Source organism: Cucurbita pepo, chromosome LG19 (assembly GCF_002806865.2).
Source record: "Cucurbita pepo subsp. pepo cultivar mu-cu-16 chromosome LG19, ASM280686v2, whole genome shotgun sequence".
NCBI lineage: Eukaryota > Viridiplantae > Streptophyta > Magnoliopsida > Cucurbitales > Cucurbitaceae > Cucurbita > Cucurbita pepo.
Genome location: NC_036656.1, coordinates 5,331,292 through 5,350,752, shown reverse-complemented (window position 1 = coordinate 5,350,752; position 19,461 = coordinate 5,331,292). Strand labels below are relative to the sequence as shown.

Here is a 19,461-nt window from a genome sequence, read left to right as displayed (position 1 = left end):
GATCAACATTTGATCAAACTCAAAAAGAAAAAGAATATATAGAAATTTACAGTAAAAGAGTATAAAAGTTTAATAAACCACTTTAGTTTGAAAGAGAAATATTATGGGTTAAATTCAAGAGACATTTGATAGGGAGAAAGAAAACAAGAAAAGGAATAATGGAAAGGAAGAAAAACAAAATGGAGGAAAGACACTGAAGGTTCGCTCCTTTTGTTTTGTGTGTGTTAAGTTATAAATAATAATAAGATAAGATATGGGAAATTGGGTTCTCTCTCAGCAATGATGCTCTGCTTGGAATAAAGAACAAATTTCTAAAAATGAAGGACAACAGACACCAAAAATGGAGTTGACCAAATCATTCATCAAATCTTATAAATTCTCACATAGATTTTCCGCCACAATCATCCCCCTAACATAAATTCACCCACACATGAAGATTCCAATATAAAAAACAAGTGTCCTATAACCTAGAGATACAGCCATTCAACCAAAAGAAGACAAATTTCTAGGTAAATGGGAGAAGGACAGAAAACTTGAACATGGGGTTAGAGCAAGAGCATGAGCATGAGCATGAGCCAATATCATGTGTGGAGGGAGGCGAGGTGACAAAGAAGAAGAAGAAGAAGAATGGTTGGGGCTATATGGAGAAAGGGGCGTAGGGCTGCTGCAACAAGAGATAGATGCCTTAAGAATATTGTGGTAAAAAACATTAAATTAGATGGGGGTGGGGAGGGAATAAAGTTGGATCAAAAGCATGCCCTAGAAATTAGAAATTAGAAAATGGAAATTGGGGAAGGGGATGGTTGTATTGGTAAAAGTGTACATCATTATTTATACCACATTGTCATCATGTATGGGGTGGGGGGGGGGGAGTTTATGAAAAGTATAAAGCGAACCCAGAATTTTGGCAGAGTTTGGAGAGAGATTAGGAGGCAAACAAATGTGAGTGGCTTCTTCTTCTATGATGCTGATGCACGCCGGCAGCTTTACCTTATTATTATTTTTTTCTCTTTTTTCTCTCTTTTCTCTCTATTACCCAAACTCCAATCGGCACGCCTGCCCTCCACTCCACTCCACTCCACTCAAACACACAACCTTCTAATAATATAAGCACACCCTCTCTCCCTCTCTAAATTCTAAAATAATGCAAAAGCTAATCCACTAGCTAACACCATCGATCATCTTCTTAGACATGCTTACCTTTCCTTTCTTTTTCTCACACTTCCATCATCTTTTTGTCAGAAGCAGAATTCTATTTCTAAACCAATCCCACTCCCCTTCTCTACTTTTTACACAATCCCAACCATGCTCTATGTGTTATGGCTATATTACATTTCAGATTTAGCCCATAAAAACAATTGTCTACTTGCTTGCTTCCACAGAAGAGGGTTTTAAAATAAGAACCCCAAAGGCTTCCCCCCCTCTCCATTATTCCTCCCCATCTTTCTCTCACCTTTAGCTGTGTTATTGTTTTAGGCATTAACCCACCACCTAAATTCTCAGTCTGAAACGAATCCTCACTTTCAGACAACTTGTTCTAAGTCCAAAAGACTAAGGAGATTCCGAGTGTTTTTTTCTTTTTTGATGTGGGTCTTAAATGGATACCTTGTTTCGGCTTGTCAATCTTCAGTCCGAACAATCTTACAACTCCAGTAGAAGTAGAACCAATTCTAGCAGCTCCAGATCGTCTAGACAAAACCAATATCATTACCATCAACAGGAAGACGAAGAATGCTACAACGTTCTCATGGATGAGGAAGATTTCTCATCGTCTAGTAATTCTAGACAATACTACAATCCTTACCTTCCCAACCCATCTTCCACCGTCTCCACCACGCCCACCGCCACCACCCCAACCCCGATCGATCAATTCTCATTCGTCTCCCCCGCTCCGGATTTCAACTTCGAATTTTCCGGCAGGTGGGCCCCTGATATTCTCCTGGAAACCGCCAGGGCCATTTCTGACAGGAATAGTGCTCGTGTTCAGCAGCTGATGTGGATGCTAAACGAACTTAGCTCCCCCTATGGGGATACGGATCAAAAGCTAGCTGCCTATTTCCTGCAGGCCTTGTTTACCCGCATGACTGATTCCGGCGACCGTAATTATCGCGCTTTGTCCTCCGCCTCAGAGAAAACATGCTCATTCGAATCAACTAGGAAAATGATGCTCAAGTTTCAGGAGGTTAGTCCCTGGACCACTTTTGGGCATGTTTCTTGCAATGGCGCATTAATTGAAGCCTTAGAAGGCGAATCAAAGCTACACATAATCGATATCAGTAACACGTATTGCACTCAGTGGCCCACTTTGCTAGAAGCCCTCGCGACTCGTACCGACGATACGCCCCACCTACGCCTCACAACTGTCGTCATCACTAAGCCCGGCGATGGAAGTGGAGTAGCCGCATCTCAAAAAGTAATGAAGGAAATAGGTACAAGAATGGAAAAGTTCGCTAGGCTTATGGGCGTACCTTTCAAATTCCACACGCTATACCATTCCGGTGACCTTTCAGATTTGGACTTGGCCAAATTAGACATCAAAGAAGACGAGGCACTCGCCGTCAACTGCATCGGAGCGTTACGTTCCGTGGCGGCAGTTGATAACCGCCGAGATTTCTTGATAGCATCTTTCCGCAGTTTACGGCCGCGGATAATCACGGTGATAGAAGAGGAAGCCGACCTCGACGTAGGCGTCGATGGGATTGAATTTCTGAGTGGGTTCCAAGAATGTCTGCGTTGGTTTAGGGTTTACTTCGAGACATTGGACGAGAGTTTCACGAGGACAAGCAACGAGCGGTTGATGCTTGAGAGAGCAGCCGGTAGGGCAATCGTGGACCTGGTGGCTTGCTCGGCAGCGGAGTCGGTGGAGAGAAGGGAATCGGCAGCGCGGTGGGCACAGCGGTTGCATGGAAGCGGTTTCAGTCCGCTGATATTCAGCGACGAAGTATGCGACGACGTAAGGGCACTATTGAGGAGGTACAAGGAAGGGTGGGCAATGACACAGAGCTCAGACGTCGCCGGAATATTCTTGACGTGGAAAGAGCAGCCGGTGGTGTGGGCCAGTGCATGGAAACCTTGACTGACCTTCACCAGTGGGTCCATCGAAATGGAAATGGTTCAGTTGGTGGCTTTTAGCACATGGCTGAAGGATGGGGGAAACCCTTGGGCAAGGCCGTTTGGAACCAAAAAAGGAAGGGAACATAAATTAAAGTATCTATTTCCAGTGATTTTAATACAATTCAGGTACATTTTAATTCTTAATTTGTCATTATTTCCCCATTTTTATGAACCTTTTTTTCCCTTTTCTTTTCTTCTCTTCATTACTATTTCAAATTATAGAACAACAATGCATCACGTACAAGGAATTTAACTTTTAGATAAATAATCATTGCTATACCTTAATCTTAATATATATGTAAAGAAGGAAGTAAAATGTTGAGGAATATTTTTGGTATGAAGAAAAAAGGTTCAAGAAATCAGTAACGTTTCCACTTGATCTTAATCTTAATTATATAACCTCTCTCTATTGCATTCTACACAACAATGGAAAGAAAGAAAAAGTATCAATAATTTAATGTTCTCAATTGAGTCCGAAACCCAACCTTATAGGATGTGCACATAATATATAGTAAAGAAGATTGGAATTATATCAAATAGTAAATGTCTTTTTAACTTAAAAAAAAAAAATAATAATAATAGTAGAAATATTCTGGATTGCATAGGAAATGAACCACTTTTTTTTTTAGAATCATTATTAAAACGAGAAGATCCAAACAATTGTCACAATGGGAAGAGAAGAGAGGTCCAATATCACAAGTGGAGTTGGTGGATGGAGATGAAGCAAAATGGCATTAATAAGCAACTAAATTTGAATGATATCAAATTGGTTAAGTTGGAGATTAGATAGATAATAGAAAGTAAAGAGAGAAAAAAAAAACTTAGAAGAGGAGGGAAAAGAAGGCATTGGGTTTTGGGAATAGAACTTCGAGCCTGAGGAGGCCACTCAGAATCTTAGGACGGCCGCTGAGATATTCGCTCATTAGTGGCACAAATGGGCTGTGTAGTGGCCTCCTCATGCTGACTTTCAATGCCCACTTTCTTTCTCTCTCTCTAAATTCCTGAGGAAACTTTTCAAAAGTCTAAGATTTTTCATATGGGATTTGACAGAGGGAGGGAGGGAGGGAGGGAGGAGGGTGTTCTTTATTTAAGCCACCCATCAGTTTTCTTACTTTTCTAATTATGGCCCCCACTAATGGAAAAAAAAGAAAAAAAAGAAAAAAGCTCTTTCCCAGTGATGCTACTTTTGGCCCACAGAAGGTGAATGATTCGCTTTAAAATTACAAAATACAGAAACAAAAACATGAGTGCGTATAAAGATAAGGCTACGTTTATAGTACCTGAGTTCAGTTTCAACTTTCAAGTACTTTCTGGCTGGTCTTTCTCATTTGAACTAGCCGTGTATCTTGCGAGGAGCGTGAGAATGTGATGCGTCATTTCAATAAACTTACCAGCCAGAGTAAATACAGGCTAACTTTATTTCATTGTGGCCTAAAATCTCACCGTTGACACTACAAGTCTCTTCCCTTACAACACCAACACCAACACATTCTATAAAAGTTGATGTGAGCAGGTCCATGCCGTGGCCTTAAAGCTGCCGTTTCCCATGGATGAACAATTGTTACTTTTCAGTTTTCTTTTCATAGGGCCGAACCAATAATCTCCTCACCACGACATTCAAAACTGGCTCTCATTTTTCTTTTTCCTTTTCCCACTTCTGTTATGAACTGTGGAATACCCCCCACCCACTTGAATAGTCTTTTGTCTGTCAAAGAGCACGAGTCTGCTCATGGGGTGTGCAGGCTGCCCTTTCTTTCCTATCCCAATATCCTTTACTTAGATCTATAATTAACAAACTTATCCTTGGAAAGCCTATTGATTTTAGCCATGCTCGGGTTCACTAGTAAAGGTATGCTTCTTCCAGGAAAACTAAAAGATAAATAACATTCGGTACTGTAATAACATAAGGTTTGTCTACTCATTCATCATCGAAAACTTTACCAGTTTCGAAAATATGGTACAACCATATGGGTTCAAGCAAAGCCTTTGCCCTATCCAACTGATGACGTTCATCTCCATTACATTGTGTTAATTCTTTCTCTATCTGAGGGTAACAACGCTGCAAAGAAGCCAACATAATATCACCCCACTCTCTGTCGTCAGCACTATACAGGCTTCGGCACACGAACTGTAGAAGTCCCAATACCAGCCCAAAGTCCTTTGTTTCCAACCCAATTTCTGAGCCAATCATAAAAATCGCTCCAACTGCATCCAAGATCTGGTGATCTCTTTCTAAAAATGTGATAGCCATCTTCAGAAATTTCTTAAATATGGAAAATTTATGTTGGTCTAGAGATCTGTCATCGTCCTCCTCGGTAGAATCTTCATTCAAATCGAGAAGTTCGATCTTTGCAACCATTGATAACCATGGGGGAAAATTAATTTTGGCTTGCTCAAAGAAGTAGATGTGCGCCTCCTCTCCTTCAACAGGTTTTATTATGCAACCAGCTCCTAAAGCCAAAATCAGATCAGGAAGCCAAGACTTTGCCACCGCAACAAGACGTGCTGCATAACCAGACCCCAAATGTACTTCAACTAAGGCTATCAAATCAAGCAAATTATGGCCAAGAATAGGAATCTGCGTCAACGATGAATCTTTCACATGTCTTAACACTTGATTCAATAACTTGGCAGCATAGGTTAATGAGCACTTTAGACAGAGGAAAAATTCTTTCGTTTCCATCTCGAACTGAATATCTTTATAAACTTGTTGGCCTAAAATCGACGTGACGAGTTGCATATACTCTGAAGCAAATTTCAAGCACAATTCATACTTTTCTGAAAGAAAGCCCATGGAAATAGAATCAACAATGAACTTGAGGATAGCTGTAAGGTTCTTCCCCTGCTTCAACGTCTTTTTTAAAGGATCAACACATCCTACATGAATAACTACAAATGTCAACAATTGTCATTCACGTTTATAGCAATAGTATATATGCTAACAAGTATTGCAAAAAACAAAAATCTAAGATTTTACTTCAAACCTGAATCCCAAAACAATTAGATGCATGGTTCTTTTTAATGTTCTTCATCAACTAATTTGAAAGTATCATCTGAGCTAACTTCAAGAATCAGAAAACCTATAAGATCTTAATATTTTGAGTTTATCCCATGATTATTAAAAACATGGATTGAAATAATGATCCATTAACAAAGAATTGAAAAGCAGAATCATATAGCAAGATTAAGAGTATCAGAGCATCTCATTCTATAAATTTAATCTAACAAAACAAAGTACTTCGGTCATTATTTCAACTTGAAGTATTAGTTGAGCTAGTTTACACTCGAGAGTAGAATTCACTTGCGAATTGCTTACCTCCCTCAAGAGGGTGAGATTGATTTCTCCCAGATTCCTTCAGCTTTTTTTCTACATGTTGAGACAATTTTCTGACACCTCGCTTAACTTCATCAGGTTTTCTAGGGTCCTCTGACTCGTACAGTTTCTTAACGCAGTTAAGCAAGTGATCAAGCGTCTGCTCCAATATTGCCTGCAGAAGAATGATAAGACTTCAGAAATATACTGTAAAGGTAAAACGTGGATCAGACAGTATGATAATTTCCACAACTTCAAATGAGTTTCCGTTGGCAAGTAAAGTTGAAACTACTGTAACATAATAGAAAAGAAACTTTGTACTAAACACTTCCCTCAACTAGAATAAAATCTTAATAATAAAAATTCCAGTTTTTCATCAAACAGGAATTATTTGATAAATTGTAATAGCAATACTATTTGAGTAATTAACCGGGCAGTTGAGCAATTTTAAGTGGAAGGTAAAGAGAGCTGGATGGGAATATATATCTAAGAAACAAGAAGACACTGTATACAGTTCATCCAATCCAAGGGGAATAGGGACTAGCACTTCAAGTTACCAGAATATCAAAGTATAAGCACTTGCCTCTGAACTAGAAGAATCTGTCACAATTTTGTTCTTGGTTCCACTATTACTCGTACTATTTTTGCTGCAACACTTCTTTAGCGCCATGTGCAAAGCAAGAGATGTATATGCTAGAACGGGAGATACATCCATAAACTCATAATCAACGCATTCCACAATACTTACTTCACAGATAACTTTTAAAGTAAGATATATGGTCTCTATAGTCTGAGAACTCAATAAAGCACTCTTCATTTTTTCATCTGAAACCAAATCTTTAACTTGCCACGATATTCCTACTGCAACAAGGTAGTCGCCTTCAAAGCTCAGACACTTTTTTCCACCAAAACGCTTTAATTTAGATAGTACTTTCCCTGATAATTTGCATCTCTTTCTCTTTGCAGGGGAAACACTCAACTTTGGTATCTCAGTACCAAATCTAATGTGACAACGATAAGCAGATTTCTGTAGTAACAATGTCATGGCTTCGAACATAACATCCAGTGCATCACAAGCCTGGAAAAACTTATGGCCAGACCTCACTTCAGCTTGCTTTGCTAAGTCACCCGACAAACCACTACAGTTGGTAATTAATTGCATACACTCCTCGAGGAGATCCGTAAGACCATCGGGAGAGAACATGGACACAATGTCGAATAAAGAAGATCGTGCACGCCCAGAATGTGCTACAGAGAGCAAGCACTTCAATTTTTCACCGGTGAACAAATCTTTGAGATCGTTCTTATAACAAAGTTCACTAGAAATGCTGCTGCAGAGGTATTTGGCTGAAAGAAGTAAGCCATCAATGTAATTTTCATCCAGCTTGGCAGAGGACGAAACCAAATTGATTAATGCTTGAACAAGCTCCTTAATTGACTTAAGAGATGCCCCTTCTGACGCAGCAAATTCACAAAATCTTGCTCCAGCCATGGGAGACCGCTTTATAAGTGTTATGCAGCGACTGCATGCCTCTTCAATTGATACTTTGGTGGGAAAATACGATGGTATCAGCAATCTAGTAATTTTCTGGCTAATAATGGGTTGATCATGTGCGAGTGCCGTTAACAATACATCTAAACTGACCACCTACAGAAACATTCGAGGATACATTATCGGAAACAACACGCCTTCGTAGCATTTATGCTTAAAAAAAATTAGTAATATGATAGCCTTACCTTATTAAACTGGAAATCACGAACATCCCTGATAAGGAGGAGGATATCTGCTAGAGCTACTCTTACCGAAAGCGCATTGTCCAGCATCAAATGCCCCAACCTTGGTAAGATCACTTTAAGAATCTCATGGGATTGAGGGTTTCCAAACAAATAGATTATGCCATTCAATGTTGAAAGCCTGACTTCATTGGATATATCACGCGACATTTCATCAAAAATTTTGGTAATGATCTTTGTGATGGTCGATGAAGGGATTATTTCCCAAAATAAATAAAGAATGCGACAACAACCTTCAACTGCTACGACTCTCACATCAGAACATTCATCCATGAGAAGCTTCTCTATTAAAAAGAACTGTTTCTCGAGCAATGTGTCCTTCAGCTCTTTTGTAGCATCTGGGTTTTCCAGAGGAAACACATCCAAAAGTAGGTGCAATGAGTTTTGACGAACATTTGAATTTGCAACCTGGCAAGAGATTCAGCAGGATAATAAGAACCGTGTACTAACCAAAGCCTAAATACATACTTCCATAAGCAGAATCTCCCGAGTATATTATACATGAACGTTAAATAGAAGTTGCGTCTATTAACTTTCTAGTGATCCATCAAAAGATGATTAAACCGATGTTACTATTTCAAAAAATTATTTTTGCTTTGTTACCAAACTATCTAACTTTTAAGAGAAACAATTTTGCAGTTCAAGATCACTTAGAATGTTTATCCAAGCACACTCTAAATCATTAATAGATTGAGAAGTAGAAGCTCAGCTAGTACTGAAACCTTACTAAAACACTATCACAACCAAATCCTAAAGAAAATTCAATTGTTTCATACATCCTCAACATTTTAATTCATCTTCTAACCTTCGAAGTAAGTTAATTCAATCGTTCCTTTTTTCCCTCTTAACTGTTTACTATGAACAAGATGAGGAGTGCAGACTAATGAATTTCAGAATGTCACAAGAACACATTAATTGCTACTGCTCATACCAATTGAGCTATAGAGACATTCAATTGTGAATTAAGAACGGATTGCTAGAAAGAGAGAAGTACCTGCAGCGATCGAAATATCACAGGCTCAGTTAGACGGAAAAGAAGCTTCTCAACACCGTCGACAGTTCGCTGGTCTACAAACGCTCCTAAAACCCTTCTAATCGAAGCACTAAACGCACTTGTGCTCGCATGTATGGCACCCTCCACCAGACCCTGCAAAAAACCATTTTCCATTTCATCTCTTATATCTCCTTCAGAATTCCGCCAAGCACGAAACACGATGTCTCCGTACCCCTCCAACATAGATTTTCTTCCAAATGGAATTTGGGATCGGATAATTGCCAACGCTTCCTTCAGTAGCTGCCGACTTAAACCAAAAGTATATGCCAGGAACCGACGACCATCCTCGGTTTTCAAATACAGAGGTGAAATAACGCAACGAATTAGCAAAAGTTTCAAATCTTTGATGCTCTCGTCTTCAAAATCAAACAAGGAAAATGCCTCACGAAGCATATAAACCTTGTGCACATCCCCCTTCTTCTTTAGCGTCAACGATCTAGAGAGCAAGAAAGGGAGGGACAGAGAGATCAGTGATTCTCGCCCCGGCAAGTCCTCCTTCCACCATTCCTCGCACAAATTTGCAATCTCCGTTGACAATACGGAATTCGACTCTAATATAACCAAATTATCGTGCAACTCCCGAGCGCACGGCAGTAAATCGATCAGAGAAAATACTCTTTTAGGGTGCGAAATGCACAAGAACACAAGGTACGACAAAATTTCGAGCTCTGCCAGAACTTTCTCCTTTCGTAAGTTCGAATTGGATTCACAACTTTCTAAATCTTCAAATTCCCGAGTTTTGGAATGGCGCAAAGATCGTCGCAGACGTTTAGTGGGAGGAGACTGCGGGGACTTGGAGGGACTAGAGTTGAATTGTGGATTAGAGTTCGTGAAACTGGTGCCTAGAATATTCCGAAAAGTTTCAATTGCACGAGAAACAGAAAGTAGGAGGGCTAGAGGAATAGAGGAGGAAAGATCTGAAGAAGACTTTACGCCATGAATTAGGGTTTTGAGCGCGTGCTTTGATGACTTGAGGCTTAGTTTTACAGCAGAGGAGACGAATTCTCCCGCCGAGGATTCAAGAGATGAACGCAACCTCTTCTCCATGGGAGACAGACTTCTACTATCTCTATTTCGATATCCCTTTCTGGAAAATATGAGGTTGGAGTCCCTCCTTCGTCTTTAAACAGAGTCGTCGGAAACGGAACCTGAGGCCAAAACTGTCGCCTCCTTCCATTCGGCGACGGAGGAGAATCGCTTCATTCTCTGTACTTCAAAATTCGAAGGCGAAGACGGAGAAATGATGACCATGACGGAGCATCTCCGGTTGACTCTGATACTCTGCTGCTTCGTTTTTACCAATCTTCACGGACAGGTACGTTTAGTATAATAACCCCATTCGAATTTAAATTGAGCATTTTCGCGCCCTTTTTACAATAGTCTCGTCCCCCACGTCTGTGTACTTGGGCCGGCCCAGAACTAAATAGTATTCATATATTTAAATATTTGTTAATTAAAGGTTCATTTCTCTAATTGTGCAAACATACAATTAATGAAAGGAAGATCTAAGCTAAGAATTCAAATAATTGAACTTTGTTAATAGAACTGTCATTAATGAACGAAATGAAACGTTATTCCTTTCTAATTTATATTATAAATAAAATAGTTAAATATGGTAGAACCCAGATAAATTGAGAACAAAGATCGACCTTTACGTGATTTAGAAAAGAAAAAATATTGTTAATGTGAGGTTGTTAAAAGTTCGAGCTCTGCCAGTCAGCCGCCTGATGTTCCTTCATCCAACCGATATGAGATCTCACAATCCATCCACTTTGGGGACCCAGCGTCCTACTAGCACACAGCCTGATGACTGGCTCGCAGATATTGTCCGTTTTGACGCGTTATGTATTGCAGTTAGTGCGTTTTAAAACGCGCATGTCAGAAAAAAGTTTCAACACCCTCCTAAGAAATGTTTGATCTCACAAAAGCACGAGAAAAGGGCAGGCCACTTACGAGTGGGGATGGGGCATGGATGGAATCTTAACGGTGAAGTTAGGGTATGAGGCTTTTGTGGTATGATTAGTCTCCCTTACTTGGGTGTGGCTTCCAGTGTTTTCATCCCCATGGGGGGAAAAACAGTACACTCTGTAGTCATCAACCACTGACAGTGTTTCCATTACAAAAACCAAAACTAAAAGAGGTATGATATGTGGAGCCACTGACACCCATCTTCTCAGATATCTCAATGCCTAACTTCTCCCACCATATCCCAACCAAAACAAATGGGATGCATCACCAACGCCAACTTTCAACCAAAATAATTCACTCCTGCCCCTCATCTCTCACTCAAAATAGCTACTACCACACCCTTTTCATCCTCCCCCATCCCTCATTCCCCAACTAAACCATCTGATATAAGCCAAGAACGTCACTCGACGAGTAGGACGAGACATTCCCGAACTTCCCTTCGATCAGAAACTCTTTTCCTGTTTCAGAATATCAAATGACTAAGTGAGGAAGAAAAACAGGAGAATAGGGCCAGCCAAACCAACAACGAACAGATGAATTAGTTTCGAGTTTGAAGTGAGTGAGTGAGGAAGAGTATGAAAGAATCCTAACAATGGATCAAAAGGTATTCCAACATTCTTATTAATGTTATGTATACACTTCTTCCAAATGGCTCAAATGGTACACAGGAAAGCACAAACTTTATCAGCTCCAGTGTATTGAAAGGGAAGGGGGAAGCATCCCAAGCCTCCCATCAAAAGGTAGGGTGGCAATAGATACTCAACAATAAAATTCGTGATCATCATGGCAAAAACAATGGAACTAAATAAAACAAAATTTAATAAATATAATGAAAAGAGCAAGTGACAGCATTAAGTGATCATGAACATAAAAACATTAGCAATAACCACAACAACCTTCAGTCTCCTTCAAGGATTCTCTTGGAATTTGATGGTTTTCTTTTTCTTACACTAAGTCAGCTTCTTCTTGTGTTCTTCATCTTCTTGTTCTTACTCCATTGTCCAGGCTATAATTATCCCTTTCTCTCATATTTACTTCTCCCTTATTTCTATTTCTTGTCTGTCACTGCTGGATCCTTTATTGGGTATTGGAAAAATGAAGCCCCAATCGTTTGATCAACAAAAATTTATCTCGAACAACAATGTTGGAGTGAAAAACATCCTAGATTCTCATTATTAATACCATACTATGTTTCACTATGGCCGATGAATCTTCTTCTCCGGACAATCTGGATCGGACTCCTCGAATGTGAGTCGTCTCTTACTCTTAGTACCAGAAGTGGAGGTAGCAGAACGGTTGTCAACAATATTAGGGGTGGTTGTGCAGATTGAAGATGATGGAGTTCCAATAATCTCTTCTTTCACATTCCCTTTCTCAGTTTTGAGCATCAGATTATAGCAAAAGAATGCATCTTCCTGTTGCATTTTTCAACAATGCAAGAACAAAATAAGCAAAAACATGCACATCGGATCTGATTTATGCACTATGAACCATCTCAAAGCAGTAGAACTCACATATTCTAAAGACCCAAATGAAGGTATCGCTTTCAAATTAAGCTCAACCTGTTCTCTTGTCATATGAGCATCAGATGAAGCTAATAATGAAGCGGCAGCTATGATAGATGGTCGATGATCCACTAAGTTAATCTCTGTACCGTAAGGCCCAGTTTAATGAACAGATCAATTGAAGTTGCAAATGAAGAAGCGATTAATCATGAAATGGGGGATCGGATGATACCTTTAACTGTTGCCATTATAAACTTCGCAGCTTTAGAGAGTAATCCTTGTGAATTGGAGTCGATGAAGATCGTTCGGATTAAGTATTGTAGATAAGAAAAGGGAGTGACTGAGCTCATTCTCCATCCCAAGGTATTAAGAATGTAGAGTTCCATTCTTTGAATTGCCTTGCTTTCCATATCAAATCCCTCAACTTGAAGACACGATAACTTAGGGGTTTTAGATTCCTCCATCTTAGCCGCCAGTGACAGGGATCCCACAGCCAACAATCGGAAAATCCACGACCTCTTTTGCTGTCCGTCAATTACAGAAGAATCAATTAATCAAACACTTGATCGGCATAACCCAACATTCAGATTGACGGATTAGATATCTTACAAGGTTCCGGATAGACAAAACCCGATCGAAATAGGTGATGGATAGATACGCAGTATGGAATTGAAATCCAAAAAGCACCTGACTCTAAATCAAAGAACAGACACAAAACCAAGCTATAAAATCCCCAAAACAACAAACACAAAACAAAACAAAAACACGAATCCATTGAAGGGTAAGTCGAATTGTAGCAAAAAAGAACACGAACTTTGAGAATCCATTCAATTGCATCCAATCGGACAGTCCTCAACCAGTTCTGGATAGAAGGCGGAGAATGATTTAAGGGCAAAGGGGTTGTAGATTCAGTCCCAGTCTCTCTTGCAACTAAGATCTCAAAATACTCATCATCGTCATCGGCGAGAAAAAAGGGAAGCGGGTCGGAAGGGGCGGTGGGTTCATCGGGGTCATCGTCAGTCAAGAAAGACGCATCTTCTTGACACAATAGATTGGAGAGAGAGAAAGAAGAAGCACGGTCAGTAGTGTACCCCATATCTGGGCGTCGGGTTCTCTGTACATTCGAACAAGAAGAAAAGTCTAAGAAAGGGGAATGTGGGTAAATTTGTAGAGAAGCTCCTTAACTCCTAAAACCCACGAACAAGCCCAAAACATGGAGTGGCGAAAGAGGGGGAAGGTGAGGAGAACAAAGGAAAAAAAAAAAAAAAAAAAAGNACTTTGGCGAGTGGGGAGGCGGGCGAAAACACCGGTTTCGTTGCCGCCAAAACAACCGGATGAGATATTGTGTTTCTTTGGATCTTCGATCCCCTTTTCTTTCCTATCAAACTCATATCATATCATATCAATTCTTCGTCTTCTCGTTCTTTTCCTTCCATTACGATAAAAATAAAAAACCTAATTTCTTTTCACTCATTAAATACATTTATGAAATTACGTTACCATAACCGAGCGCATGATGCTTGTGACAAAGATGCCAATACAAGAGGCGATCGAACTAACTAAACCTTTAAAATGTTGGAAAACACACAGACAAATCTCATGATAACTACGCTCTCCATGGATCGACACCAAACCATACTGTTAAAGGCAAAATTAATTGGACAACTCAGTATTCAATAATGTCAAGAAGAATCAAATATATATGATAAAATAAATACATATCTTCTTGATTTTCACTGCTCTCTTTTTCCTAAAAGCAAATTCCATCTCAAGTTTTGTGTTTTGTTTGTGGAATAATTAGAAAAAATAAATAAATAAAATAAAAGATTTCACAGACAATTGACCAAATAAACTTTAATGTTCTTTAATATCACAAGAATGATTCCTCTCCCACCTGAATTACAAAACCTTTATTTGAAAATATATTTCGAACATATAACAAAAAAAAAAAATTGAGAATTGAAGTTGAAATTTGGAGGGTAAAAATACGAATGGTAATTAATCATAAGGTTAAAAGACTAAAAACCCAGTAGAGATTATTAATTAATGTTAAGGTTTAATTAAGTAGCAATGTAAAGGCATGATAGAATAAAAATGTGTATGCACAAAAATAGTAGTTATGATCTGTAAAAACAACAATAATAAAAATAATAATTGAAGAAGGAGTAAATAGTAAATTGGAAATAAATAATGGGAGAAAATGTGTATATATATATATATACAGGTTGGAGGAATTAGGTAAATATAAATTGGGACAGCTGTGGGGAGTGGGAGTATAAATTTTTATTACTGCCCAAGTTTGATTGTTGGTCTGTGGGGCTCACCCATTTGTCTATGATGGATTGTCGTTTTGGTCAATGTCTCATGTAGTAGCTGGCCCATCGCTGGTTTCGCACTTATTTCTTCGACTATTTTTTTTACCATTTTACCGTAGTAAATATATGTGTTAACTAGTTGAATTATATTATTTATAATTTGGTCTGGTAGCTTTATTGAATTCAGTTTGTTTATTCCCTCTAAAATGTATCCTTTTTTTTTTCTTTTTTTTTTTTAAATTTTGAGACGTCTTTAAAATATTGTTAGTTAATTGGAAAGTCAATTATGTANGGATGGAAACAAAAACCATAGTTTGTAATAAAATTTTAATAATTTAGAGAGGAAAACTTCAAAACAGAACATGGGGGATTTAATAAACTCCCAACGTTACCTTTTTGAATTTGTATTATTATTTTTTATATATATATATTGGGGCATATCTAAAGTGGATTCACGCATTTATAATTTTTAATTTGTAGATATTGATATTTTTTAAAATAAATAATAATTGAGAAGAAGCAACGGACACAAGATCCAAAATCTGGGCTTCCAATCAAAGTGTTTGTTGGATGTCCTTGGGGTTTTTTTTTTTTTTTTTTTTTTTTTTTTTTTTTTTTCAGGTATTAAATTTTATAAAAATTTAAAATTATGGAAACTAAATTGATTATTTAAGGTTAATTTTTTAAGTTTTTGCGTTGTTGGAATTGGTAATGAGAATTTTTAGTTTGGAATTATTCAATTTAAAAATGGGAAGTTTCTTTAATTTTGATTATATAATTGAGAGGACCGGAAATGTTTGTTTGTTTGATAGTTAAGGTTATTTTGTTTGTGTTAATTTTTTTAATTTTTAATGTTGAAATGGAAAGAAAAGTAAATTGATTGGAATCTTATGTTGAAAATAAATAAATAAAATAAATAAAAAAATAAAAATGTGAAGGGCATCTCGAGGAAATTGATGAATTTGTTGCTAAAATTGTGAAATAAAGAAAAAGAATGAGAGAGTGATAAAGTTAGTGTAGGGTTGGGGAAAGAGAGGCATCCATGAGCCCATCTTGTTCATTGCTATCCCTACCTTGATGCTAAAGGATGGGCAAATGGATAAATCATGAGATCATGATGTTCATTCCATTCAATTTTCTATCCCACACACAATCTTTTTTTTCTTTTCTTTTTATTACTTATTTTACCTTTAATAATTTTATAAATCCCATATTAAATCCTAAAAATATAAACCGTGTATTAAAGTTGTTTGTAGTAAGGATTTACACTCGGATCACATCGTCCCGGTTGTAAATGAGATTGAGGTAAGGATTGTGTGAATGTAGAATGCTTCTGTTTTTTTGGTAAAGAATGTGTGGTTGGCCTCGACCAAAGGTTGTTGGTCGAATTCGGCCTAGCGAATGATGGATTTTTTTTTTTTTTTTTTTTTTTTTTTTTTTTTTTTTTTTNTCCGTTTGTAAGTTTGACCATATTGTCTTTTCGATTTGTTCCTATCAAGGATCGACCTCTCCTTTTGATTTTTGAACTCGTATTTGTTCGCCCATGTCCTTAACCTTTGGTGCTTCTCTTTAGGATTCTTAGCCTAGAGTTGGTTTCATCTTCATCTAGGATTAGTCTCATTTTTCACTGGTTCATAACATAGTTCTTCTAGTTGGAGATGTCTTGCATCTAAAATTGCATGGTTGGCTTTGATACCAAATCGACAACGCAACCATAATCTCAGCTCAACAATCTAAACTTTTGTTGAAACAAGAACCCTTAAATCAAACTAATTAATCCTTATAAGAATTTTAGATCAAACAAGAGATAAGGCTAGAATTAAATTATCAGGATCAAATATCTAATTTGAAACCTTATTCTAAATTGGGTCACTCCACAATCGAACTTGATCAAAGCTTGATTGAATGGCTCGGATGCAATTCTACTACCAGAATTGGTTCATGGCAAATGCTTGAATTTCTAAAGGAAACGTTGAGATCTAAATTACATTCATCCACGAATCTCTTAACGTTGAATCGTGTAATTGGAACACCGTGATTCTTATCATAATCTAGGTTAAACTCGACTGAAATAACATCATATGAACTAGGAGAACAGATGGTGTTTGCCCGTACTTAAAGTGGACCCTAGGTTAGCTTGGCTTAAGGCCCAGGATAAGCAGCTGAGTTATTTCTTCTCAATTTCTATAATAATATATATATATATATATATATATATATATATATATATATATATAGATATTTGTTGAGACTTGGAAGAGGCATAGGGATGGACGTGTTGGCAAGAGAAAAGCATCTCTAAGACTGGAGAGGAATGGAATCCAAAGCAAATGTTATGAGAAAATAGTAAATGAAAATAAATAAATAAATTAATTAATTAATTAGCGACGGAAATGAAGAAGGGAGAGTAAAGGCGTAATTTAATGGGAGCATGATATGTAATGGGTCACTTTAGAGAGGGAGAGCGGGCAGCATGATTGTGTTAACCCAACGCCAACAAAACAAGGGCAGCACCACCACGTTCATCAATAAAACAACCCTAATTTTAGGGGTCTATTACTCATAATGCAAATCATGTATTTTTTTTTAAAATTATTTTTTAATTTTAATTTCAATTCATCCAAAAAAAAAAAAAAAAAAAAAAAAAAAAAAAAAAAANGGGTGTGCCACGAGGCACGTGACTGTAAAATGATATAGAATGAGTGAGGGGAGGAGCGGGTTCACGTGTGAAAGGATTTGGACCACCTTCACCAAAACAAACACCAAAGCGCTCCTCTTCTTCTATTCCACAATGTGTCACACTGTCACCCACTCCATCTTACATATATATTTTAATTATTTCACTACCTTATACTATAATTTATAACATATACTATTTTTAATATCATGTATTATATGGATATTTGTGTTCCACTCCTCAAATTTCGAATTTCCATGAGTATTTGTAGGTAAGAATCAATGAAGATCGCTTATACGGCTTTAGGAATAGATCCACTTAATAATAGATATGGGCCGTATATCTTTAATTTGATTCATAAAGTCAAACGAAGAGAATCTTATGTATTTAATTACATTTTATTATTGTTTCTTTTAATTACACGAATTTGTTAGCTCATCAAGGTAGGTAGGTGGAGTAATTATGTTTAAATAGATGGGTCTAATTTTTATTTAAATTTGAAAAATCTTTCATACTAAAAAAAATTATAATTTTGGTCAACAATAGACTTGATTATGGACCTATCAATTATTAAACTATAAAATGTATTCGGGTAGTGTCATTAAAGTTGAGGAGCATATAGGTGCATATTGAGAGAACAATTATTATGGCTGAAAAATCTCTCAACCCATAAAGAAAATGCGTTGAAACTCGTATATGTGTATTTTTATATCTATGTTGGAGTGCGTTTATAATGAATTATTACTGAAGGTAGGGAAGGTCTTCTTAGCTCGTAAATTTGAGTTTGGGTATGTCTGGTGGGTCTGTTTCGGATAGTTAGCGAAAGATATGAGTGTGTTGTTTATGGGTTTGGTTTGGTTTAGAAGTTTGGGGGGAATTTAGTAATAGTACACATTAGTGAAGTTAATGTGTGAATGATAGTGATTCAATTTTTGTGTTCAATCAAAAGGGTTTTAAAAAAGCCATCTTGTTTGTGGGGGTAGCGTTGTGTTGCTGCCGTGGAGACCCATTATACAATGAGTGCTTGATGTGGCCATGTGGGTTATAGCTTCAAGAGCAAGCCAATTATTTTTGTTTCCTTTTCTTTTATTTCAATCATAAATATTAACAAAATCTTACAAATTATTTCCAAGGATTTTCTAATTTTTAATACCCAAATTTTGTCACATAAATGCAATTAAACTTTAGGGTTTTTTTTTCTTTTTTCTCCCAAATTACACCACGTTTGTAACCCATAAAGTTTCATCTTTATCAAAAATTTGTTGAATAGTCCTCAAAAAGAAAGGGGCACTCAAATCATATTTGAGATTCGATGTTATTACCTTTCCTAAAAGTTCAAAATCTAATAGAGAGAGAGAGAATCCACAAAAAGGTTAGCGCATCCATTGGGCCTTTTGATTCTAACAATTTGGGCCCAAAATTTCTCGATAGCCCATATCACTAGCCTTCTAATAGCTCGCTAAACTAGCTATGCTAAAGTCGTGATAGTTTGAAGGTGTGATGTTCCACATTGATTGGGGAGGAGAACAAACCACCGTTTATAAGGGTGCGGAAACCTTCCCCTAGTAGATGCGTTTTAAAGCCTTGAGGGGAAGCCCGAAAGGGAAAGTCCAAAGAGGACAATATCTGCTAGCGGTGAATCTGGGTCGTTATAAATGGTATCAGAGCCAGACATCGGACGATGTGCCAACCTTCTTGCTGTTCCCCGAAGGGGGGGGGGG

General features: G+C 37.6%; 3 protein-coding genes across 3 annotated transcripts; 1 reads left to right on the top strand and 2 right to left on the bottom strand.

Annotated features, from left to right (window-relative positions):
• Positions 1 to 880: 880 nt before the first annotated feature.
• On the top strand, positions 881 to 3,304 carry LOC111781184 (protein SHORT-ROOT-like). Its single transcript, XM_023661646.1, has one exon. The coding sequence runs from the start codon at positions 1,598 to 1,600 to the stop codon at positions 3,074 to 3,076; it is 1,479 nt and encodes a 492-aa protein (XP_023517414.1). The 5' UTR covers positions 881 to 1,597; the 3' UTR covers positions 3,077 to 3,304.
• Positions 3,305 to 3,843: 539 nt separating this feature from the next.
• Positions 3,844 to 10,599, bottom strand: LOC111782285. Its single transcript, XM_023663135.1, has 5 exons — positions 9,216 to 10,599; positions 8,165 to 8,629; positions 7,011 to 8,075; positions 6,431 to 6,602; positions 3,844 to 5,991 (listed from the first exon to the last, which is right to left on the bottom strand). Exons 1-5 carry the CDS (start codon positions 10,320 to 10,322, stop codon positions 5,033 to 5,035), a joined length of 3,768 nt encoding a protein of 1,255 aa, XP_023518903.1. The 5' UTR covers positions 10,323 to 10,599; the 3' UTR covers positions 3,844 to 5,032.
• Positions 10,600 to 11,915: 1,316 nt separating this feature from the next.
• LOC111782075 (cyclin-D5-1-like) lies at positions 11,916 to 14,016 on the bottom strand. The gene is made up of 5 exons (XM_023662856.1): positions 13,563 to 14,016; positions 13,358 to 13,441; positions 12,981 to 13,272; positions 12,758 to 12,891; positions 11,916 to 12,658 (listed from the first exon to the last, which is right to left on the bottom strand). The coding sequence occupies exons 1-5, from the start codon at positions 13,842 to 13,844 to the stop codon at positions 12,440 to 12,442; spliced, it is 1,011 nt and encodes a 336-aa protein (XP_023518624.1). The 5' UTR covers positions 13,845 to 14,016; the 3' UTR covers positions 11,916 to 12,439.
• Positions 14,017 to 19,461: the final 5,445 nt, after the last annotated feature.